This window comes from Danio rerio, chromosome 11, assembly GCF_049306965.1.
Source record: "Danio rerio strain Tuebingen ecotype United States chromosome 11, GRCz12tu, whole genome shotgun sequence".
NCBI lineage: Eukaryota > Metazoa > Chordata > Actinopteri > Cypriniformes > Danionidae > Danio > Danio rerio.
In genome coordinates this window covers 3,355,787-3,382,500 of record NC_133186.1, presented here as the reverse complement: position 1 = coordinate 3,382,500, position 26,714 = coordinate 3,355,787, and the positions used below count along the sequence as shown (strand labels likewise).

The 26,714-nt window shown below is 36.1% G+C and overlaps 2 protein-coding genes and 1 long non-coding RNA gene across 6 annotated transcripts in view; 1 reads left to right on the top strand and 2 right to left on the bottom strand.

Annotated features, from left to right (window-relative positions):
• The window catches only part of cdk2 (cyclin dependent kinase 2), a 9,650-nt gene extending 8,312 nt beyond the window's left edge, over positions 1–1,338 (top strand). For both annotated transcript variants that reach the window (XM_073915701.1, NM_213406.1), the window contains 1 exon segment: positions 691–1,338. In XM_073915701.1, coding sequence (XP_073771802.1) covers positions 691–795 — 105 coding nt within the window. In that variant the 3' untranslated portion in view covers positions 796–1,338.
• LOC141376510 (uncharacterized) overlaps positions 1–26,714 on the bottom strand; it is a 151,091-nt gene that overhangs the window by 101,986 nt on the left and 22,391 nt on the right. The gene's annotated exons all lie outside the window — the stretch shown is intronic.
• mmp19 (matrix metallopeptidase 19) lies at positions 12,627–24,413 on the bottom strand. 3 transcript variants are annotated; one of them, XM_073916257.1, is made up of 11 exons: positions 24,031–24,258; positions 23,909–23,953; positions 23,579–23,714; positions 21,930–22,021; positions 21,131–21,264; positions 19,489–19,698; positions 18,351–18,596; positions 16,159–16,287; positions 15,526–15,690; positions 14,920–15,047; positions 12,627–13,227 (listed from the first exon to the last, which is right to left on the bottom strand). In XM_073916257.1, the coding sequence occupies exons 1-11, from the start codon at positions 24,093–24,095 to the stop codon at positions 12,994–12,996; spliced, it is 1,584 nt and encodes a 527-aa protein (XP_073772358.1). In that variant the 5' UTR covers positions 24,096–24,258; the 3' UTR covers positions 12,627–12,993. The 3 variants fall into 3 exon arrangements, with proteins under 3 accessions (XP_073772358.1, XP_073772360.1, XP_073772359.1); XM_073916259.1 differs by having other exon boundaries at positions 21,131–21,254; positions 24,031–24,111; XM_073916258.1 differs by lacking the exon at positions 23,909–23,953 and having other exon boundaries at positions 24,229–24,413.

Below are 26,714 nucleotides of genomic sequence, written 5' to 3'. Positions count from 1 at the left end.
TTTTCATGCGCATTTTGTCAGTAAAGCCAGTTCTGTACTCGGTAGTAAATCTCCACCTACTACACATTGTAAAACTTGTCAGTGAACTATGTCACGTTCATTATCACAGACTACTGAATTGAATGATAATGAAATCAGATTGGTGTGTCCTGGCCTTAAAGGTCCCACGAAATTAAAATAAAATTCTTTTAGATGTTAGTATGACCATGTTAGTCTTAAGGATGTTTAAAATCTAGTGTGCTATAAAACAGTGAGCTTTTTGTCACTCCTGCTTAAATGAATCTATGTTTTTGACATCACGTCACACTTCAGTTTCTCATGGTGTTGATACTCTAGTGTCTGACCAGCCCCACCCACTTCTCATTTGCTTTTCATTTGATGGGCTTGAGCTCAACCACTCTCACAGGCAGAGCTGTAATAAAAACCAAACGCTACTGGCTGTTTTTTTTAAAGGGGAGGAGCTACTTTATGTCCCACCCTCTCTTAATGTTTCAGTTAAGATTAGATCGATCATCGAATTTAAAATGCCTGTTTCACAAGACGTTTAAGGGCCCTAGAGATATTACGATAAACAAATTCAGTTTACATTTCAAGTTGTTTTTGTTATTGGCCGCACCAAAAATAATTCTACATAATTAGTTTTCTGAAATATTTCCAGTATTTAACATCTGCTTTATTTTTTTTCCACAGCAAATGTTGACCTATGATCCAAACAAGAGGATCTCGGCAAAGAACGCTCTTGTTCATCGGTTTTTCCGCGACGTCACCATGCCAGTGCCTCCTTTACGCCTATAAAACGAGATCAACTTTGGCAAGACGGGACTAAAAGTTTCACACAAAACTTTTCTGAAAATGATTTCCCAGTTTGGAAATCGTTCGGTTTTATAATCGATTTGTACGCTCGTTTTCCTAAAGTCACTCTGGGTTTATTTTAATCTGAAGATTATCCATTGCAACCTGTCACTGGAAAAAAAAAACAGCTGTGCTAATAGTAAGCGTGTGATTAAAATGACCCGGAGGATGTAAATTTGCATAAAGCAGACGTGATGTTACTAACATAACTTTAGTTCGGAGATGACATTCCATGGTTATATTGCTGATATAACTTGTGACGTTGTATTGCTTATATCACACAAGTACATATCGCATTGAGCGCTTCGTCTAGCCTTAGACTGAATGAAACTGTTTAGACTCCCTGTATCTTTTTGCTGCTTTATTCCAAGATTATATTATTATAATTAAAGATTTTAAACCTAATTTGCTTTTAAAGTTTCCTAAAAATAGTTCTCTCTGCATCTTCATCCATTAAACTTGTGTAACATTTGGTTTATGTTGTTACATATCGTTTCCATGTTGTTTTTATTGTTCAAACATATTTAACAGGCGAACTAAAATGATGTAATGTATATATGGGAAGACCATAGTACTGAATTTAAACATTTTAATTGAAGTAGTAACACTATTCAAACAGCAATAAGAGTGACAATAAATTGAGACCCCTTTGGGTTTAAAATAGTGTTGATTCTGCTTAGCCAAGTTTGTTTAACCCTTGTGCTCTGTTCAAATTAACTACGCTTTTAATGTTGGTGGATGAAAACATCCACTGAATTAAACCGCTGTAAAAATGCATTAGATAAATATTTTCATCGCATATTTTTTTTCATAAATCTGTTAATCAACCTAAGTTCATTAATAAGAAAATTACAGAATTTTAACTTTTTGATTGCCAAGTTTACAAATGATGTTACTTATTTGGTGAAAATAAACACACAAAATGACGTATTTTCAATATAAAAAGTAATTGTGGACTGGATTAATTAAAACGTTTTATTAAAGTCTTGGACATGTGAACGATTAGTAACAACCTTTTTCTGCCTAATACTGTTGGTGGCTGTTTTTGCCTCATTGATGTTAATTCTAACCACATTTGATGGTGCATAAATACACAATCTTTGTTTTTGTTTACTCTATATAGTTCTGAGAGCTGGGGTCCACTATTTGTATTTCAGTTAAATGATCAAAGATGATTTGGCAAATTTTGAATCTTTTAAATCTTGATAAATGATGTCTGGCTAATTTAGTTATTCAAACTTACACGAATCAAACTTACACGATTCACGAATCAGATTAAAATGTCTGGATGAACTGATCTGAGATTACTGCATGTGTTGTGAAGGACAGATCTATCGATCCTTTAAATCATCATCAATGATTGGCTGATGGTACAACAGTGTAATGACATCATCTGTTTAATATTCAATTATCCATGCGAGCGAAATGATATTACATTTATAATAAACGCTTTGTTAGATATGATAGGGAGTCACTTTCCACTTTTTTTGTGAGCTGAGTTTTAACATTTAGAGAGGATTTTTTTTTACTATAGTAGCCTAGGCCTATTTTAGTTTCTTTATCGGCGTTAGGAATTTAAATAAATTTTGCATCAAAAAGCAATTTGATATTGGTAAAGGCGTCTTCAACTTTTGCAAAGCATCAAAACACTGGCATATTATCTGTCAAAACGTGCACGACTGCAGAAATGATTATTTCTTTATAAAAAAAACAAACAAAAAAACTGTTGAATATTGTGCATGTCTATTATCATACACAAATTGTACTAAAGCTAGATTGGTACGTTTAAATAGTACATTTGTATCTAAAAAAAATCCATATTAATAAATGGAGTCTTTCATCCCCTTGGGGAGAACCACCCCATTTTTGTACTTTTATTTACTAAATTTTATTTTATTTAAATTTATAAAACGTATATGTATTAAATATTATAAATTATTTCTTATTAAATATGGTAAATTATTATAAATGTGTGTGTGTGTGTGTTTGTGTGTGTATGTATGTATATATTTATATGTATTATTAATATATGTATATATATATATAATAACATATAAACTTTAAAAAAAAAAAAAAAAAAACATTTACTATTTCTATTTTAAATTTTCCCCAAGCGTATCTAATCTAAAAAAAAATATCAGCATTCGGTACATACTTTCAGTATTACCTTTGCTTGAAATGAGCTTATCTAATCCTGTTTATATGAAATAAACCTGCTCCTGAGCAGGTTTGAGCTGACAGAATGGTTACTATGACTCTTGGATGAGTTTTAGTGAACGAATTGATTCTGTATCATGTCAAATCAAGATTGCATGATTATATGGTGTCATGGTTTTGTGTTAAAAAATGTGGTTATAATGGAAGTAAAAGGGGTAAAAACAGCCACTAACAGTAAATTAGGGAGAAAAAATTAACATCAATCAAAAACAGCACATTAAAGGCAATGTTATTTCACGTCCAAGAAATCCAGTCCACAATTACTTTTTATATTGAAAATATGCTATTTTGTGTTTTTTTTTCACCAAAGCATTATTTGTGAATTTGTCAATTAAAGAGTTAAATGTTGACTACTGTAGATAGATTTTGTTAGCCCAAAAAAAAAAAGCCACAGGACTTTGGGCTTCCAGATTTTGCGAGCCCCACTCAGACTTAATTCTTGTAATATTGCCATTTTTATTCTCGTAAATTTTAAACTTCATTCTTGTAACATTTGGACTTTTCTCGTTAGATTTCAACTTTATTTTGAAATTTCGACTTTGTTCTCAAAATATTTGGACTATTTTCATAACTTTATATTTTTTAATATGGCACTAAAACCCTTTCATACTACTGCATGCTTCACAGCTAAACTAGAAACTAATATTAGGCAAGATCTCGGACTAAATTTAGAGAGCCTGTTAGCAAACACATCTCTGATGCAATAACCATTCCTCAGTCACTCATGCTTTCACGACAACAAAAAATGGTACAGTAAGGTTCCATTATTTATGTCTATTAGTTGTTTCTTATACATTTAATTTCAACAACTGTAATGTAATTTATACTTTCCAGGGAAGCACACATCTACGCAAATCTCTTCAAAGAAATCATCATCAGCTCCTTCACATGTCCACACTGTAACTTCTCCATAACAAACTTCAAAACTATGATCAAAATCAATGTATGCAGAAAGTATTATTACACACTTTCTATTTCCTATTTCTTGCCATAACTTTATGACCCCCAACCCCCTTCCATTTGTCACCCATTAACACAACTGAAAGTGAAGAAACTAATTGGTATTTTGTCATAAGTGTGATTTTAAGGTAAGGTCGTTTCTATGCAAGGAGAGCAAATGAGACCTCAGAACACTAGGGGGCGACAAATCACCAGTGATGGCCAATACAGACATGCAAACCCAATGCATGTGGAACAGGTGCACTAATAATACACAATATGAGGTTTCAAAACCCCTTCATTATACAAGGCTTTCCATTCTGAATACTCGGTCAGAAGTTACCTTCTCATTTATCGGTTTATAGTTAATGTTCAATTAAAAAATATTAGTTTTTTTATGTTTTATTTACTGACAGTGAGATTTAGAAACTAGAGGCTATTATTATTAGGTCACATTACACAGATACTTACATTCTTCATCGTGATGAACTGAAAAAAAAAGGTTAAAATAAAAATACCAAACTAACCTATAATTTAAACAACAAACAAAATCTAACTAGCTATTGATTTATAAAAACAAAATGCAATGTGGTGCTAAGTCTTTCGGAGAGTTCACAATTAGAGTTAACGGTCCAAGAATAATTTATATGAGGTTTTATTTTTACAATTCAACTGTTTCAGCTAAATAGTTATTGTAAAGAAATTAAAACGTGTGGGATAGAAAAAGTATGGACAGATAGAAGGGTGGCGCAGTGGGCATCGCTGTCGCCTTACTGGGTCAGTTGGCATGTGGACTTTGCATGTTTCCTCCAGGTGCTTCGATTTCTACCACAGTCCAAACACATGCGCTATTGGTGAATTAAGTAAACAAAATGTTCTGTAGTGTATGTGTGTGAATAGGATCGTATGGGGGGGTTCTCAATACTGGGTTGCAGCAGGAGGGGCATGCACTGCGTAAAACATAAGCTAGATAAGTTGGTGGTTCATTCTGCGGTGGCGACCCCTGATAAATAAAGGGAATAAGCTGAAGGAAAATGAATAAATGTATGACTTTGCTTAGTAGCATGAATTAGCACGTTTATAGTATGAATTAGCACGTTGCTAGCATGTTTCCAGTAGAAATTAGCATGCTGCTAGCAAAATAACTACTAAAATATTATATCTTTATGGCAAAGACACAAAAAATGAATTAATAGACATGATGAGCCATTCAAACTGTTTAAAAAATTGTTGGACAAAATCTCTTAAACGGCATTTGAGAAATATGTGAAAAATAATTAAAGTTTCTCATCTTTATTCATCACTTAGTTTATCTTGGACAAGGATTCATGGTGTCAGGTTAAAGCAAAGTGCTAATTTACACCTTCCAGCAGTCACATCTCTTAAATACTTGATTAACAAAAAGATTAATAATTTTGTCTTAAAAAACAAACAAAAGCATTTACTGCGATTTTGTTGTTTGACTAAATTTAGCTATATTCTTCAACATGATTAAAGCTGAACAGTAGGTAAAACATTGTGGTTTGAAGGATATCGGTAAATAATATAGATTTTAATTTACAATTAACGAATGTTTTGGAGCTTCACTGTGATCCTTCAACAGAGTCGTTATCATATGTTATAAATTGATTCTTGTTCTATATATGAAATGCAATACTTTATGGTGTGTATTTACAACCCCAAATCAGAAAAAGTTGTGACAGTGTGACAAACACAAATAAAAAGAAAGAAGTGATTTCTAAATTTACTTTGACTTGTATTTCATTGCAGACAACACAACAGCATATTATTTAATGTGTTACTCAATTTTTACTGTTGTTTTTTCCCCCTCAAAATAAACACATATTCCAGTTTTGGTTCCTGCAACACATTTAAAAAAAAAGTTGTAGCAATAAAGCATTTACCACTTTTGTAATGTCGATATTCCTTTTCACAGCACTTAAAAGGCAGTAACGGAATGAAGACACCAGGTGATGATGTGTTCATGTGTAATTTTGTCCCATTCTACCTGCAAACAAGCCTTAAGGTGGGCAACAGTACGTGGTTTGTGTTGTTGTATTTTACCATTCAAAATGAGCCACACATTCTCTATTGGAGACAGGTCAGGACTGCGGGCAGGCCAGTCAAGTAACTGTATCCTCTTCCTCAGCCAGACCCTCTCTTTTGCACAGGCTGGTAACAGTCTGGATGATCTTTTCTTCTTTGGTCCGGAGCACACAGCATCCATTTGTCCCCAAATACGTCCATTCATCCCTAATACCTCTGAGCCCAGAGAATTCGATGGAGCTTCTGGACACTGTTAACATAGGGCTTCTTTTTGGCACTGTACAGTTTTCACTGGCATTTGTGGATGTAACTACACACTGGTACTTGACAAAGGTTTGCTAAAGTGAGCCCATGTGGTGATATCGCTTGTAGATGAATGAGGATTCTTGATGCAGCGCCGCCTGATTACTAGCCCTAAACTGCTCCTGTCCCAACCTTTTTTTTTTTTTTTTTTTTTAATGTGTTGCAAGAAACAAAACTGTAATACATGTTAATTTTGAAGAACAAAATCATGAGGAACACATTAAATAAATCCACTGTACTGTTTAAATTAAAACACAAGTCAAAGTAAAGTTAAGAAGTCACTAATTTCTTCTTTTATTTGCGTTTTCCATACTGTCACAACTTTTTCTGATGTGGGGTTGCACTATTCTGAATGGCTTTTTAGTGGGTGTCTTCTGGTAATTATTTGCTTTGACCCTTTGCTACTTGGAGACTTTTATACAACCACATCATGAAAGCATCAAACACTGTGGCTCTTGTTTAATGTCAGCTGCTCTCAGAGATGCTGCATTTTTAGCACTAGTTAAACAAGGCCAGTTTTACATGGACACCAAAGATTTGACACAGAATATTGAAAAATGCCCCGTAAAAACGTGCCCTTCGCTGACAACCCGATGCTGTTTGTCTAGTCAGTTAAACCCATTTGTCCCTGTTGGGTCTCGGTTCTGTCAATTGTATGAATGTGTCAGCACTATAGGTCAACTGCAGTACAGAATCAGTCATACGGTGCAGTGAAAAACATTTAGTGCATTGGCAGTAAACTCCGTTCTGGGCCTGAGCGCAAAACCTCACGGCCGTGTCATCTTCATCACACCAGAGAGACGCTCTTACAAACATTATGTTGTAGCACAAAGCCTGTTTTCTATTATGCACACGCTCACATTTTTAGCAGTAGCACCAAAGTACACTACCTGACTGAAGTCTTGTCGCCTATCCAAGTTTTAGAAACAACTAATAATAACTTGACTTCTAGTTGTACATTTGGTATCAGAAGTGGCTCATATGAAAGGCAAAGGCCTCTAAATTACGCTTATTTGACCACAATAAAATATGATCATGCCTTGATTTTTAATGATTTCATGAGGACAGTAAAGTCTGACTCTGCTTAGACAAAAGTCTTGTCACTGAACAGAAGTAATGTCCAGTATAGAATATAAAGTCCTGCTGCAGTGGAGACAGAATGAATATTGTGTCTGACTCCATCATGAGCTTGGAGGACTGCATCCATACATCTCTGAGTCAAATCACTGATTAATAAAGTCATCTGGAATGGCGAAGAAAGCGTTCCTGCAGGACTCCCAGAGTTCATCAAGATTCTTTGGATTCATCTTTAATGCCTCCTCCTTCATCTTACCCCAGACATGCTTAATAATGTTCATGTCTGGTTACTGGGCTGGCCAATCCTGGAGCACCTTGACCTTCTTTGCTTTCAGGAGCTTTGATGTGGAGGCTGAAGTATGAGGAGCGCTATCCTGCTGGAGAATTGTCCCTCTCCTGTGGTTTGTAATGTAATGGGCAGCACAAATGTCTTGATACCTCAGGCTGTTGATGTTGCCATCCACTTTGTAGATCTCTTGCACACCCCCATACTGAATGTAACCCCAAACCATGACTTTTCCTTCACCAAACTTGACTGATTTTTGTGAGAATCTTGGGTCCATACGGGTTCCAGTAGGTCTTCTGAAGTATTTGTGGCAGCAACTCAATGCATTTAGGCATGTAGACATGGTCAAGAGGATCTGCTGCAGTTCAAACCGAACATCAGAATGGGGAAGAAAGATGATTTAAGTGAACGTGGCGTGGTTGTTAGTGCCAGACGGACTGGTCTGAGTATTTCAGAAACTGATGATCTACTGGGATTTTCTCGCACAACTATCTCTAGGGTTTACAGGGAATGTTCTGAAGAAGAGAAAATATCCAGTGGTTGGCAGTTCTGTGGGCGCAAATGCCTTTTTGATGCCAGAGGTCAGAGAAGAATGGCCAGACTGGTTACAACTGATAGAAAGGCAACAGTAACTCAAATAAGCACTCGATACAACCGAGGTCTGCAGAAGAGCATCTCTGAACACACAACACGTCCAACCTTGAGGCAGATGGGCTACAGCAGCAGAAGACCATACCGGGTGCCGCTCCTGTCAGCTAAGAACAGGAAACTGAGGCTACAATTCACACAGGCTCACCAAAACTGGACAATAGAAGATTAGAGACACGTTGCCTGCTCTGATGAGTCTCCATTTCTGCTGCCACATTCGGATGGTCGGGTCAGAATTTGGTGTCAACAACATGAAAACATGGATCCATCCTTCCTTGTATCAGCGGTTCAGGCTGCTGGTGGTGGTGTAATGGTGTGGGGGAGATTTTCTTGGCACACTTTGCGCCCATAAGTACCAATTGAGCATCGTGTCAACGCCACAGCCTACGTGAGTATTGTTGCTGACCATGTCCATCCCTTAATGACCACAGTGTACTATTCTTCTGATGGCTACTTCCAGCAGGATAATGCGCCATGTCATAAAGCGTGAATCATGTCAGACTGGTTTCTTAAACATGACAATGAGTTCACTTCTCAAATGGCCTCCACAGTCACCAGAACTCAATCAAATAGAGCACCTTTGGGATGTGGTGGAACGGGGGATTCGACAACAAATCTGCTGCAACTGTGTGTTCTTATGTCAATATAATGCAAAATCTCTGGGGAATATTTCCAGTACCTTGTTGAATCTATGCCACGAAGGATTATGGCAGTTCTGAAGTCCAAGGGGGGCCAACCTGGATCTAGTAAGGTGTACCTAATAAAGTGGCCGGTGAGTGTATACTGAGTATTACAAACTAATGCTTCAAAATAAAAACAAAAATGGAGACAATATGCCTTAAAGGCCTGTATTTGTTTTGTTTTCCATTTTTAATTTTTTACAAAAAGTTACTTACATTGGTAGAAGTTCCTTTATCTATTTTTAACGTTGTATTTTTTTTAAGTACATCAAAGTTGAATAATGCCTGATGACTCTTTTTCATTTTAGCTATCATTAGCATTCAATAGTCAATATAATATCATTTACTTATGAAATTCACTAGCAACATCCAAGCACAAATTGCTTTAGACACTTTTTCCTCGCATTATAGCAGCATCTAAGGTGACTTGGTGTGTAGCCGCTCGTGATGGATGTTGGTTGCACCTTGAAATACATAAACTTGCACTCAATACTTCAGTACATTTCACAAGCCGATGTGTGAACAGACTTTTTCTCCCACGAGCACTCAGACTGCTTCAGACGCTGACAGCTCTGTGTGAAGAAACGGCCCACGCAGCTGTGTGTATGTGCGACATAAACATTCATATGGAGTAATTATAGAAAGGAATGAGTTTTAGATCGAGCTTTACAGTCACAGGCTCACAAATACAGGCTATTAGACTCGAGCCACTGAAATATTTGTCTGTAAGCTGTCAGCTGTGCTGTGCTTCATGTGGTGAAGGTGTAAAAATGTAAATAAACCGCACTGTACAGTATTTATTTTCAGATGTGGCTCTGTTTGTTGGTTAAATGGACCTAAAAAGTAACGTTTTAGTAATGTATTAGTCTTCACTTATGGCATGAAGCTTTTGAAATGCACAGGAATGCAATTGTACTCTCATTTTTAATTCTGAGTACATCGGAATTCATAAAGACAAAATAATGTGCAAGATCTATTTCATGGCGAATAAAATAGATGATCTAGTGAATTCAGATTTTGACCAAAGGACTTCGGTGTCTTCATCAAATGAATGGAAGCACCAGTCTTTGTGTAAGATTTAAAACAGAAAACTCAATGAAATAAAGCTACTTCAAGTAGTAACTCTTATAAAACAATAAATAACAATGTTATTATAGCGAGAAAAACCTTCCCACCCAGGGGCCTCATTTATTAAATGTCTCACATCTTTTTGAAAAATGTGTAAGTGTGATTTCAGAGTAAACGAATGTGTGCACACAAACCTGTGTTGGTGCATTGCTAGTTTTAGGCAAATGAAATAAACCACACCAATGACCAACTAAAAGCTGCTCTAAAGTCAATGGCGCAGGGTTTTTATTTGTTATTTAAAGAGTGCGCTAGTATCATTTGCCTATGCAGATTAAAAACGTGCGTACTCGTTGCTTATTACACACACAGGGATGTACAGCAGTGCACGAACATCTCTAAAATATGAAAAAAAAAAAAGGATTGTCTACATAAATATAAAAACCGCTACCTTCTGCCATGGCTTATTTACCTCAGGGGGCTTTGGTGGAAACACCAATTTAATAAGGTGGAATAGTGTCATTCGTTCATTCATTCATTTTCTTGTCAGCTTAGTCCCTTTAATAATCTTGGGTCGCCACAGCGGAATGAACCGCCAACTTATCCAGCAAGTTTTTACACTTCGGATGCCCTTCCAGCCGCATCCCATCTCTGGGAAACATACACACACACACTCATACACTACGGACAATTTAGCCTACCCAATTCACCTGTACCGCAAATCTTTGGGGGAAACCGGAGCACCCGGAGGAAACCCACACGAACGCAGGGAGAACATGCAAACTCCACACAGAAACACCAACTGAGCCGAGGATCAAACCAGCAGCCTTCTTGCTTTGAGGCAAACATGCTACACACTGCATCGCCAATAGTGTTATCGTTATTATTTATTATATGCATAATTATATTTGTTTTTATCTTTTTTGTTTAGATTTGTCCATCTGTTTGGTTTTAGACAAGGCATCACTATATAGGGGCATAAGAACAGGACGTGTGTTTGGATTATTGGAGTATTATTTATCATATGCGTATTTTTATTTATTTGAATAAAAACAAGTTGAGTTTGTCCTCCTGTGGGGTTTAGGAGACGTTTACAATTATTTTCGACATAAATGTAAAAACCTCTATGCCTTCTTTATCTCGGGGGGCTTTTTCAGTTCATTCATGACAATCTGCATCTGTATAATGTTATTATTATTATCAGCATTATTTATTATATGCATATTTATATTTGTTTGAATAAAAACAAGTGTAGATTTGTCCACCTGTGGGGTTTTGGAGACGTCTGCAACACCATATGGGGCATAAGAACAGGACGTGTGTTTGGATATAGCTTATTTTTTTGACCACACATCAATATTATTGTTCATTTATTCATTTGCTGGAAATTAGAAATGAATTTAGAAATAGTTTTGAAACAAATCTTTGCGCTTAAACTAAATTACATAATTAGAGAATCCACTTTTGCTAATTTAAGGACAGAGAATTGTGCTCTGCACTCCAGTGCATGGTCTAACAGGGTTGTGCTTATTCTCTTAATGAGTTCTGGGTGTGTTTTGAACATCATGTGCATTAAATTAATCAGAGTCTCATCTCCCATTCCCTTTAAGAGTGAGTAGCGTCACGCCATGGTGCGTTTGCTATTTACATGGTGGACTTTGGAAGTGTAAAAACTGAACGCTTCACAAGTGAGAAAACATTTACACAGACCTTCTGCAGCGCGAGGATTAAGAACGAGCCTCCTCCATTCACCCTCTTTACTTTCTCTTTACTTTTACTCTTTACTCCTTTACTTTCGTGGAGTAAGGAAACATTGGAAACTCAGTCCATTGAAGACATCCATTAGTTTAAACATTTAATTTAGTTTGTTAAGCACTAAGATTTGTTTCAAAACTATTTCTAAATTCAGTTCTAATTACCAGCAAAGAAATAGATGACCAATAATAGGGAAGTGTGGTCAAAAAACTGAGCTATATCTAAACACACGTCCTATTCTTATGCCCCATATGGTAATGAAGACGTCTCCAAAACCCCACAGGTGGACAAATCTACACTTGTTTTTATTTAAATAAATATAAATATGCATATAATAAATAATGCTGATGATAATAATAATAACATTATACAGATGCAGATTGTTATGACTAAAATGAAAAAGCCCCCCGAGATAAAGAAGGCGTGGAGGTTTTTATATTTATGTAGATAATTAGAAATAATTATTTCGTATCATTTTAATCCTTTAATTGTTTTCATCTGTAAATATATTTGTGTACTGCTGTACATCCTGTGTATATAAAGCAATGTGTAAGTGTTTGGACCTGCATAGGCACATAACTAACAAGCTCTGTGCTAGACTTTAGAGCAGCTTTTACTTGGTCAATGGCAAAGTCTATTTTAGTTCCATAAAATAGCAACATGCCAGCAATGCACCTTAACACATCTCCTTTATAGACCAGCACACCCATGAGTCCACAAATGGGTGCAAATATATTTGCTATTTAAACAACGTGGTGCAAAACGTGAAAATTACAGTTGCGCTGGTCTGAAAATAGCTACAAATCGCGCCAAACACTTCTTGCGTCTTATTGAGCCGGGTGTATGATAGCGCCCTCAGTATGATAGATACACATAGTACTTTCTAAGATGAAATCTAAGATCACACACGCTTTATAAATGAGGCCCCATGTCTTTTCTCAATTACATTTGCACCCTAATGATTAATATTTTCGATCTGTGGCAATGAATTTCACAGGAAATAGCATCTGTATTTACCAATCATTTCACTTCATACCCATAGATTTTAGTAGCAGTCATTTGAAACGGAGGCCTTATACTGTCTATTGAAACGTTCACTGAGTTTTCAGGGAAACGTTGAGTAAATTAGTTGCACCTCATCCAGCGGACACGTTTACTGAGCGGATATCCAGAATCAACAGTGAACTGCTCACTGACGCGCCAGTACTTGTCACCTTTGAAGAAATACATTTTCCCATTGGTCCATGTGAAGGATGCATCGGGATTTGATGGGATGCCAGTAAACAGGCGTGAAATAGGTTTGGGGTAAATGCTGAGGTCATTGTAAACCATTTCGTCCCACTGCCAATAGCCTGAGCCCTGAAAAACATTGATTTAAAGAGGTCATGAGCTGGAAAATACAAGAAAATCACATGAAAAATTGACTATAAGAACTATGTTTTGTCTTTTGTTCTACAGCAAACATCTAAAGATAATGATTTAAAGTCTTTACATTTTAAAATGACGCGATATAGTACAAAACATGATTTTCTTAAGCGTAAGTTTGTCTTGTTTTCCACTACCAACGATCGAGACTCATTTAAATCAGAAGCAAATGGCTTAAAATAAAATTTGTTACATGGAAAAAATATCAGCTAACAGTTAAAACAAGGACATTTTCAAACTAAGACGTGAAATGATTCTTATTTTTCCTTTTAATTATTTTGTTCTTTGTTTTATTGATTTTTATTTATTTTTTCTTTTTTTTACAGAAAGCTTAAGGAAAGGAAGACTTTATTAATGGGTTGCTGCAGTCAAAAAAATTAGCTCACCACAATGCATATAACTCAAAATATGGGTATAAATATCTTGTCGTTGATCTCAGTTGTAAGAGCAACAAATAATAACTTGACTTCTAGTTGATCATTTGGAAAAGTGGCAGAAGGCCGATATCTCAGATGAATCATCTGTTGAGCTGCATGCCAATCATCACATATACTGCAGAAGATCTACTGGAATCAGCATGGACCCAAGATTCTCAGAGAAATCAGTCAAGTTTGGTGAAGGAAAAATCATGGTTTGGGGTTCATTTAGTATGGGGGTGTGCGAGAGATCTGCAGAGAGGATGGCAACATCAACAGCCTGAGGTATCAAGACATTTGTGCGGCCCATTACATTACAAACCACAGGAGAGGGCAAATTCTCCAGCAGGATAGCGCTCCTTCTCATACTTCAGCCTCCACATCAAAGCTCCTGAAAGCCAAGAAGGTCAAGGTGCTCCAGGATTGGCTAGCCCAGTAATCAGACATGACCATTATTGAGCATGTCTGGGGTAAGATGGAGGAGGCATTGAAGATTAATCTAAAGAATCTTGATAAACTCTTTAGTCCATTCCAGATGACTTTATTAATCAGTGATGTATATGAGTCAGAGATGTATGGATGCAGTCCTCCAAGCTCATGATGGAGACAGACACAATATTCATTCTGTCTCCACTGCAGCAGGACTTTATATTCTATACTGGACATTATTTCTGTTCAGTGAAGAGACTTTTGTCTCAGCAAAGTCAGACATTACTGTTCTAACGAAATCGTTAAAAATTAAGGCATGATCATATTTTATTTTTGGTCAAATAAGCGTAATCTAGAGGCCTTTGCCTTTCATATAAGCCACTTCTGATACCAAATGATCAACTAGAAGTCAAGTTATTATTTGTTGTTTCTATAACTTGGATAGGCGACAAGACTTTAGTCAGGTAGTGTATATAATAAATCCTTATTTCTATAGCGCTTTTACATTTATCATTGTGTCAAAGCATCTTAACAGAAACTGCTTAAGTTCAATTTTCAAGAGGTCTATTCTTCCCATAGCCGATAAATAAACTACACAAAAAATGGCTGTTGCCAAACATACAGCTAAAAACTACTGACTTCAATTGAAAATGCTAAACAAAACAGTGTATTGTTATACAGAGAGCTTTGATCAGTCATGAGCGATTATAAATTATTATATAAATATTTATATATTAATTAAATAAATCATTGTGTTCAGTAATGTTTAAAACACAAATACCTTAAAAAAGAATATTTTCTTGTTCTTCTCATGGTACAAAGCAGCGTCGATGTTGGCCGGGATTCTTTTCAGTGGTTTGGGGTATCGATAATCAAGACGGTAATTTGTGTACCTCCAGACTTTTTCACCTGAGAAACAAGCAGAAGAGCTTCAGTTAAACAATGACATAAACTATCCTATCAACATGCATGTAATTCTGCCGAAGGCATTCAGAATATGTGTGCTACCCAAATAATAAGTCTTTAAGAACGGGTTTCTCAAGCCAGGTGGCGCATTAGACCAGGGGCTCATCTCCTGTTTCCAAAATGCATCGCAAACTGCTTGAGAATCTGTTCTGTAAAGTCATGTGAGGAGGTAGCAGTTTTTAGATTTACATAGACAATATATATTTTTTTCCATTTTAATCTTTTAATTTTTTAGATTTAAAGATATCTGTGTGCTGCTGTGCACCCTGTGTGTGTGATAAGCAATGTGTACACACATTTTGTACCGCATACGCACATAACACTAACGCGCTCTTTAAAAACCCTGCCTTGTTGACTTTAGAGCCTCTTAGAGAGTTTTGTATAAAAGTAAAACTTATATCTGCAGAGAAAAATCGTTTACCTTTAAAGAAGTATGTCTTGTTGGTTCTCGAGGAGTAAACCGCTGCATTCAGGTTTCCCGGCAGCCCTTTCCACAGCAGGTTTATTTTCACTGGAGAGTTATGACCTGTGTCTGTTACCGTCCACACATAATCCCCACTGAATGCATATGTCTTACGCCAGGGACCTGACACCAAAAATCAACATTAGCAATAACATGTTTTACTATCAAACATACCCACAAGTGCACATGTTCTGGGCATTTTAGGCCCTGTCCACACTAACATGAGTATTCTCAAAACCACATTTTTTTTTTCTATACTCAGTTTGGCCATTTGTTCACACGAGAACACATTACTGGAAACAAAACTTTCTCAAAAATCCAGCCAGGGTGAAGATTGCATAAAACTCCGGGTACAATGTAATTGTGTGGTCAATAAATTGAGAGTTTTGTTTTATGACCTTAGTGTGTGCACGCTCTTTCCTCCTTTCTGATTGGCCAACACGGCTGAGTTCACACCAAATGCAGAAGACTGGATTAAGCCAAATTTTGTGCGTTCATAGCAAATGCATCGCACACTCTGGCAAAATTTATTTGCACTGCCAAAAAAAAAAAGCTGCAAAATGTGACCTTTTACTCGTGTAAATTCCTCACCCAGCATTATAGCATCAAGTTTGGCATTGCACGGATCCAGAACATCACCTCTAGGGAATGGTGCCATCATTGTGGGATATGTCACATCATAGATATCATCAGCAGTAGTCGTACCGGAGACCCTTTTACCTAAAATCAAATAGAGTCATTGATGTAGGCATGAATTTAAAGAGCTATAAAACAAATGTAAAAGTGTTTGAAAATTACTAGGTGTGTGTCTGAGTAAAATGGTAATATTTGTTTAATTTTCTAAAGGTTTGATTTCGTACAAATGTAAAATTAACATTCATTCATTAACTTGGTGTTTTTTTTCTGGGGTCGCCGAAGCGTAATGAACCGCCATCTCATCCAGCATATGTTTTACGCAGCGGATGCCCTTCCTGCTGCAACCCATCTCTGGGAAACACCCATTCACTGTCACTCACACACTCATACACTATGGACAATTTAGCTTACCCAATTCACCTATAGCGCGTGTGTTTGGAGTGTGGGGGAAACTGGAGCACCCGGAGGAAACCCACACGAGGAGAACATGCAAACTCCACACAGAAATGCCAATTGAACCTGCTGAGGCTCGAACCAGCAACCTTCTTGCTGTGATTTAACAGCGCTACCCACTGCGCTGTCAATTAAAAGTACTGTCAAATAATTAAAAAATTTACTAATCAACTTACAATTGAGGAGACATTTAGCGATGCAACCAGAAGAAGCAATACATACAACAAGTGCTAATTATACAAAGGAACTGTTAGTGCTCAGAAAAGTGCTAGAGTGGGGGGGTGTATTTGTTTTAATAGAGAAGTGTTTTCTACAGGTGGTTTGTGAAGCATAATCTCCTTTTTTGGTCATACATGGTCAAATTTACAAAGGTTTTAATTTTTTGTTATCAAAAATCTCCATTGTCCCTTCTAATATTGATTTATTAACGTTTTAGAAGTTAAAACATTTGTTTTATCCTTTTAACAATCAGTATCAGTGTTTCCTCTAGGATTTTTTCCAGCTGTGGCGGCAGACTCTGTTGGCCATTTTACACAGATCTACCACTACATGTGGCGTTATTTCATTGACAAATGTCATGGGCGCAGTATTTAGTCGAGATCGCATTCATGTAATAGCCTACAAGCATGTCAATCTCTGCTTGAGCGCCGATTTCCTCTGTTCGTGCACAAAACTTCTTGCGCGCCCTCAAATATACGCTGCTCAAGTGCAGATTTCCTTGCGCTCCCTAAAATAAACGCGACTGAAGTGTGATTTAGTGCGTTTATGTACCGAGTATGTCTCCAACATTTATTAGATTAGCTAGGAATATTTATGAATGTCTCCGATAGACTTGCGGAGCGGACCACAGCATTAATGCATCCTGAAGTAAAGTGAAACAGCTAAAAACTCCAGCAAGATAAAGTCATTATACGCAGAGCCAATAAAATAAAATATATTATGGAAACTGTGTTCATCATGACTGAAAGCTACGTTGTGTTTGCTGGTCTCACGCATTACGCACCTGTCAGTCAGCACGTCACCTTAAAGGGTTAAACAGAACGCACAGCACTACTATGGTCACAGAAAAGTTTGAACTGTTATTATTCACTTACCTTTTTATACGTTTTCAGTGCGATTTCAACCCGTTATTTAAAAAACAACCGAATATTTTGAATCTGTATTATTTTGAATTATTTTGAAGCTGTAATGTAGCCGTGGCGGGATGAATTTTTGTGTGGGGCCCCGCCATGGAAGAATGAATGTAGCACAAACCATGTATATATATATATATATATATATATATATATACATATATATATATATATATATATATATATATATATATATATATATATATATATATATATATATATATATATATATATTTATATATATATAAAATGTTTTTTTTAAAGATGTCATTAGCAGTCTGCAGAAGAAACCCCAAATTTTCCTCAAACATATAATTGTTAATGGTGACGCAGTGGCGTAGTAGGCAGTGCTGTCGCCTCACAGCAAGAAGGTCGCTGGTTCGAATTGTCCATAGTATATGAGTGTGAATGAGTGTGTGTGGATGTTTTCCAGAGATTGGTTGTGGCTGGAAGGTAAAACGTAAAAACGTGTTGGATAAGTTGACGGTTCATTCCGCTGTAGCGACCCCGGATTAATAGAGGGACTAAGCCGAAAAGAAAATGAATGCAAGAATATCTCACCATAAATGGCTTGGATTCCTCTGATGTCGTCGATGTGCAGTCTGAAGTTGACCTGGTAGCCGGTGTAGTGTGCTGCCATTAGTGCGCTGCTGTACTGAGAGTGACCCAAACCCAGAGCGTGCCCGATCTCATGAGCCGCAACGATACGCAGATTAGAACCATAATACTTCCCTTCAGTCCAGAACTCGTCTTCATCAAAGTGAACGATTCCTGAAGGAGGAGCTTCGGCGTGAGCAAGAACATGACCTGACAAAAGAAGATTAGTCAGCATTTATTGTAAAGCAACACAAATATAAAACTACCAGTGTCCTGACTGAGCCATTAAATGATACTCGTGTAAAACCGAAGTGTTTTAAAGATTTTTTTCTTCTTCATTCATTCATTTTCCTTCGGCTTAGTGCCTTATTTATCAGGGGTCAATACAGTGGAATGAACCGCCAAATAATCCAGCATATGTTTTACACAGCAGATGCCGTTCCGGCGGCGACGCAGTGACGAAGTAGGTTATGCTGTCGCCTCACAGCAAGAAGGTCACTGGTTCGAGCCTCGGCTGGTTCAGTTGACGTTTCTGTGTGGAGTTTGCATGTTCTCCCTGCGTTCGTGTGGGTTTCCTTCTGGTGCTCTAGTTTCCCCCACAGTCCAAAGACATGTAGTACGGGTGAATTGGGTAGGCTAAATTGTCCGTAGTGTATGATTGTGAGTGAGTGTGTATGGATGTTTCCCAGAAATGGGTTGCAGCTGTTGCGTAAAACATATGCTGGATAAGTTGGCGGTTCATTCCACTGTGGCGATCCCGGATTAATAAAGGGACTAAGCCAAAAAGAAAAGGAATGAATGCCCTTCTAGTCGTAAACCAGTACTGGGAAACACCCATACACTCTCAGATTCACACACACACACACACTCTGGCCAAATTAGTTTATTTAATTCACCTACTGTATACCACATGTGTTTGGACTGTGGGAGAAACCGGAGCACCCGAAGGAAACTGACTCCAGCATAGGGGGGAACATGCAGACTACACACAGAAATGCCAACTGGTCCAGCCAAGACTTGAACCAGCGACCTTTTTGCTGTGAGGCGACAGCCCTAAACAATGAGCCACCGTGCCACAAACCCTTTTGTAAGATTTACTTACCCGGCCCATCAAAAGGCGATGGACAGCCATCTCTCTTGTGAAAGGAGATCCTGATATCAGCAGTGCCGAAGTGAATCTCTGTAAAGCTGAGCGGGGTCACGTCACTCCAGTACTTAAAGGCTGTGCGTATCGCCGTCTGCGTTGCGGATTTACCCATATCTGGGGTATAGTTGTAAATTCGATATGTTAAGTTTTTTTTTCTCCAGTATCCTAGAAAATAAGAACGACACGCTGTGTCATTTTAAACATTTTTGATGACACTTTCTATGAAACCTGTATACACAGTTGAATTCAAAAATATTAGTTTATTCTTTTTCAAATATTTCCAGCCTGATCTCACGAGAAAACGTAAGTATTTTACGTTTTGGCAGTTTAGTGGCGAATTCGTACGAGTTCAGTCGTAAGAAATTGTACGTTTTTAAAAAGGAGGCGTTGCACTTAACTCCACCCCTAAACCCAACCGTCATTGGGGGATGAGCAAATCGTACTAAAATGTACGAATTAGATCGTACGAATTTGTACGAATTAGCCACTAAATGAAAAAGTTACGAATTGCCATGAGATTGTGTTGAATATTTCCCAATTGATGCTTAACAGAGCAAGAAAATGTTCACAGTATTTCTTATTATATTTTTTCTTCTGGAGAAAGTCTCACTTGTATATTTTAGCTGGAATAAAAAAAAAAGATTTACAATTAAAAAAAAAACATTTTAAGGTCAATATTATTAGCCCCCTTAGCCAACCTATCCAGCATATGTTTTATGCAGCGGATGCCCTTCCAGCTGCAACCCATCATTGAGAAACACCCATACACTCTCATTCACACACATACACTTCAGACAATTTAGCTTATTCAATTCACCTATAGCGCATGTGTTTGAACTGTGGGGGAGCATCCGGAGGAAACCCACACCAACACAGGGAGAACATGCAAACTCCACACAGAAATGCCAACTGACCCAGCTAAGGCTCGAACCAGCGACCTTCTTGCTGTGAGGCAACATCGCTAACTTTTCTTCATATTAAAATCAACATTATGTAAACAAACTGTATTTAAAGGGCTTGATAATTTGTTTTGTTTGTTATCATCAGGGCTGTTAATGCTAACTAATTTATATGACCATTATATGGCCGTTTTTTATTATTTCTTTTTAATATAACCATATTGTTACATTTATATTCAATTTAGTCGACATTTCCGGCCAAAGCAACTTACAACTGAGAAGGCATTCAGCGATTTAACAAGAAAATATGTTGTTATAAGGACTATTATCACTATTTTTCTCAATGTTTCAATATTTTTGCACCTTCACATTCCAGATATTCAAACTTCATGTGATGAATAAAGATCCTTATAATGCATTTTAATAATAGAAACTGTAATGTACTGTATGTCTGTATATTTTGTTGGTTTAGTTTATGTAATTATTCACCACGCACTTAACAGTAATCAGAACAAATCGGTAAGTATTTTATCTGCTTCTACAATACTTCATAAGGTACAATGCAGTTTAGTTTTAATAAGAGATTGTACATGAATTAAGAATACCCTTATTATAAAAACAATCTACAGAAGGTGTTATTTATTTGGGAATACAGCTATTTTACTGTATTATTAATCAATCTGGAAGGATGTACCCACCACCAAACCGCCTGTATTTGAAAGACTTCTGGTTGAACGGGTCTTCAACACCACAGCGCGGCTCCCTCATTTTAAAAACAGTCGCTCTGTCCAGATTTCCAGTGACGGGCAGACCTGAAACCCTCTGAAAGAGACTTTTACAAATACCACAGTTCAGAAAACCATGGCAGAAATAAAAATATGAGCATGTTTCTCAAGAGGTTTGATTAAAGTGCTATTTTAAAAGCTCATATAATCCTGAGGTCTCCTATTTACAGTAATAAAAGTTTTCACTACAGCCCTCTAGGAGGGTTATGCTTTTCTCCTGCTCTAACTTTGACACAGGTGTATAGTAGAGTGAGAGTATTGGTTGATTAGGAATGTTTGGTTTGGACATGTTGCCTGCAATGCTGAAGAGTCCGTATTGAGAAAGTGTTTCAAGATCAGTATATGTACGTGTTCATCTGTTTGGTTTGTTCCTGTTTTGATTATATTTGTATTACAGTTGTGCGACAGGTGATCATGATTACATGCTAGTGGATGGTTCTAATCACTGAGTTCCTGTAACCCGGTGTTTAAATGATGACTTGTTTAGTCCAGATTTGTTTGTTTTGTTTTTTGCTTGGGAGACAGTAGCTCCATTTCCCCAGCTCTTTTAATCTTTGCAGACATTTTATATTTTATATTGACTATTTTACATACAACATGAAAGGTAATATCCAGGAAAGCATAACAGGGTACAATAAATTTGATGCAATTCACTAAAATATAACGCTATTTAATGATTGGAAAAGACAAAACTGTGTCATCAGATTTTTACCTGAGAGCCACCTTCATATCCCACTCACTGGAATCTCTCTGAGCTTCTGGGTTCAGTGGAGTATCTAGATATCCAAACCGCCTCAGGTATGTCTATTAGATATAAAGAAGATGTATATAACTTGCATAATTAATCATAAAAAAATCATTATTAATGCTAAATCATGACCAATGCATTGTCAAAAACAGCTAACATTATATCAGAAACTACCACCAGGTTTTGACTCAAAAGTCAGAAACAGAAACATCAATTCATAAGTATTTAATGTTTAAGCACTATATTTGTATTAAATTAAAATCTTTTTATATGATCTGCTTATTTCCTATTAATGGTTTCGTTTAGGGGTAAGTTATACTTTGTTTAAAATATTTAAATAAATAAAATCAACTTTTATTATGAATTCATATGAGTTACTTATTAATACACCACTAAGTTAAACATTTATTTTCCAGTCAGAACGGAAATGTTATTTTCACTGCTTTAAAACGTCCCTAAATTGATTCATTTTTTCTGAATTCTGTCTAAACTTGTAATATTATTATTATTTTTTTTGTTGTATGCCCACATCTTCAAATGGGAAAGTAACAAAAAAATTTACATGAGAAAAAACAAATAAATAGATAAAAATAAAGTACAATCGCACCATTTTAGAGCAATCTTTAAGCGGAGGTTGTGACAAAAATTGTAAATGAATGACAAGGAGCCTGTGTTAATTTAAAGGCGCTCATTTATGTATTCCCAAAGGGGAGACCAAATTAAACAAAGCCTGTCAGATTTGTTATGTTTGTCATAGGTACGTTTTTCTAATGGTAGCTATGCAGCAATTTTTGATATCCACATTTTGAAAGATGAAGACCAAAGTAGCTAAATAAACCAGTACAGTAAATAACTGTAATGCATCTTTTTAAAATTGTTTTAAAGCAAGCTTATAGTGCCTTAATATTGGCACAGTGGTGCATTCTGTATTTTAAGAGTTTATTAAATACAGCGTTAGGAAAAGAGAAGCATATTTCTGTGCTGTTTTCATCTATTTGAAAATATATTTAAAAATCATTACAAGTGCCAACAAATACAACACACTTCTAAAAATAAGTGATATACACTATATGTTTATACACTGCAATGCATAATTCATACAGTTCATAGTATGCATTACATTTCTAATAGCAAGTATTACATTTAATAAAAGCAGTTCATGAATTATGCATTGCAGTGTATAAGAATATAGTGTATATCATTTATTTTTTTGAAGTGTGTTGTGTTTGATGGCACATGTTTTGTCACTAGATTTTGAAATATATATTTTAAATAGATAAAAAAGCAGCACATAAATATATCTCTCTCTTTAGTGTGTTGTATAATAGAAGCATTTTGTGAATTAAATTTTAAATTTAACTTAGGACAACAATAATGGAACAAAAAGTATGAAGACCCAATCGCTTCTAATTCATGCAGAAGTATTTATTTTAAGGTTAATTCTATGTCATTTAAGGATTTCAAAGGTATATTTAAAGCATTGAAAAACATTTGAACTATATTTCTTTGTATGTGTAACATCTGAAATACGTCTTAACAATAAGGATGTTGTTATATAAAGTATTTGTTAAATAACGTATTAATTGAATACATTTTAAATAGTTTTGTATTACCTGAGCCTCGGTAAACTCTCGTCTTCTGCTCGTCTGTGGAGCCGACCATACACGCAGAAAAGCAGTCAGAAATATTGTGTATTGCATCCATTGAGCCATAATAATCCCAGTCTGCGCTGAGCTCCAGTGGTTTGATCTGTGGAAAGCAGAAATAATAATGTAGAGTTGAGAGTCCTGCGGTTTTGGATGGGGAGTCTGAAGAGATGATGCATTTCCTCCAGCATGTGTCCTGAAAGCAGCCACCAACACAAAGTCCTCCTTCTTAACCCGGAGGTTTGCAAAGTTGCTAAAAGATTTAATATGTTTGTTTTGGTAACTGATTTAACGCACCTGACAAGAAGTACGCTAGCATTGTGATCCGGCGAAGTGGAACTACTGTAGGGGAAACATAGCTATTTAAGCTTTTAGTGAACACAAATCTATGTAGTTTAAACTTGATATTGTAATTTTACCGAATACATCTTGAATGTATTAAACACGTTTGTGGTAACGAGGGATTAACGTTAGCTCCCGTCATGTTCACGTAACGTACACTGCAAAAAATAACGGATAACGGTCGGGTTTGAACGGAGCGCGGTAATTCACATGAATACAAATGTGAATAGTATTAGGCCGTCCATTAAGGTTACACCTTTTCTGTAATAACGTACCATAAACTACTGTAGGTTAATCATACGAGTGCTTCAGTTAATCTGTTGTGGTGTATTTGTAGCTGGTTGCTGTGTGCAAAACCTTAACAAAACCTGTTGTACACAATGTCAATACACCACTACTGTACTGAAAACTAAAGAACTGCAGTATTTACAACATGATTAAAATACTACATTTAGCCTATGATGTAACATTCCGCCTAAAAATTACTACAGTATTTTTTTTCATGTGGGTTTCTTTATGACGAACGCAAATGTGCTACACAAGACTTTACATAGCCTACTAAAATCATATGCGTTTGTGGCAGAAAATTAAGATTTCATGTAGCCTAATCCAAAGCGAAATTGCACCATCTGTTGGACATAAAATCAAAATTTAGGATAAAACAAACCTGAACTTTTTTCATTACAAAAAACATTTAAACTATTTCCTCTTTTCTTCTAGATTGACTGCTGCAATTTAAATGGCAAAGTTTACTAAAAATATAATATAAATCCAGCTTATTTTTAAAATGTGAACTAAATTAACTTGGGTCTATAACTGAGCTTTGTGAAAGTGTGTAGTTTATCCAAAAGTTTTTTTAAATTCTTTCACTGTTGGCACCCTCAATCTTTATAAATCTTTTTGAATTTATTTCTTTTGAACACAAGAGAAGATATTTTGAAGAATGTCAGAAACCTGTAGCCATTAACTTCCATGGTGTCTTTCCCCTCCCGCCTAATTATGATATTTATGGTTTCCAACATTCTTTCTAACAATCTGTTTTGTGGTTAACAGATTAAAAAAATATATATATGAACTATCATTAATTTTTACATTTTTACAAATAACATTACCTTTTTACATTGTGAAAAACTTATAATTTTGATACCCAAGTTACAACTTTTAGTTTTTTTTTTTAAATTCATGACTATTAAAGGCAAAGAAATGTAATTAAATTTCAATAAGTCTAATGGGGTTAATAAGTAGTTTTAAGATTAGGCTTGTGTGTTCCTATAGATTTTATGAAACATGCAAGCAAATAAGATATATAATTAATATTTACAAATATACAAAATGCAACAATAATACAAAATGCAGCAAGGCTTTTTTTTTTTTTAAAAAAGTGGTCCAATACTTTCAAAGAAATTTTTCCAGGATACTTTATGAACAGGTGTAACAATATGGTAAAACTTTTATTTTTCACATTTACTTACTAACGGGACAGTGGTGATCAATATGGTTTTATTCACACTTATTTTGAATGCATTAGGAAACCGATTATTGTAGGGACTTCGATTTTCTTTAATTCAAACTACTTATTTTCATATTTTTATGAATATAAATGTACACTACCTGACAAAAGTATCCAAAGGATCTTGATGAACTCTGGGAGTCCTGCAGGAACGCTTTCTTCGCCATTCCAGATGACTTTATTAATCAGTGATTTGAGTCAGTGCAGAGATGTATGGATGCAGTCCTCCAAGCTCATGATGGAGTCAGACACAATATTCATTCTGTCTCCACTGCAGCAGGACTTTATATTCTATACTGGACATTATTTCTGTTCACTGACAAGACTTTTGTTAACTTTACTGTCCTAATGAAATAATTAAAAGTCAAGACATAATCAATTTTATTTTAGTGAAATAAGTGTAATCTAGAGGCCTTTGCTTTTCATATAAGCCACTTCTGATACCAAATGATCAACTTTAAGTCAAGTTATTATTTGTTATTCCTAAAATTTGGATAGGAGACAAGACTTTTGTCAGGTAGTGTATATAAACTCAAAAGTTTTTCCCATTTTTGCAGTGTGTAAAAATACGATTATAAAAATACAAATAAAAATTCCCTACAGCAATCTGTTTCCTAATCTGCCTATCTGAATATCATGAAAGTATGAAATGCAGTTTCTGTTATTTTATCACAGGGATGTCCTGACATTTCAGCAAAATGCTGTACGCCTGCCAGCGAAAGGAGGATTTGGTCCGTCCACATGTTATGACTGAGTGGACCATGGAAATCTTTGAGCTCTGCCAGTGTAAAAGGTTACATCCACACATTTATTTAGTTTCACTCAGGCAAATCCAAGACTGACCATTAACCCTCAAGTCATTTGTTTGACTTGAGCTTAAAGGCGGTCATTTGGATGAAAACTCGCATAGGGAGATATCACATTACTCCAAACCTGCTTAAATCAAAACAGTAATTAAACAAGCTAAATCTTCCGTATATCATCGGTGAATCACTTCCATATGGAGGACGCGTGGTTTTTTCAGCCACCATTTGTGTAATGATGGCAGAAGCGTGGTATGGTATAGTCCAGTTTTGCAGAATTGGATGAGCCTGACAGGGTGGAGGTTTCATGCTGTGGTGGCACCATAAAAAACACTTCCACAGGTTTTCACAGAGAGCGTCATTACTTACTCCTTTACCTTCACGTTGACACTTGCATCAGGTTTGGCACGTCAAGACTTTTCCATTTAGGCATCTGGAAGGAAAATTA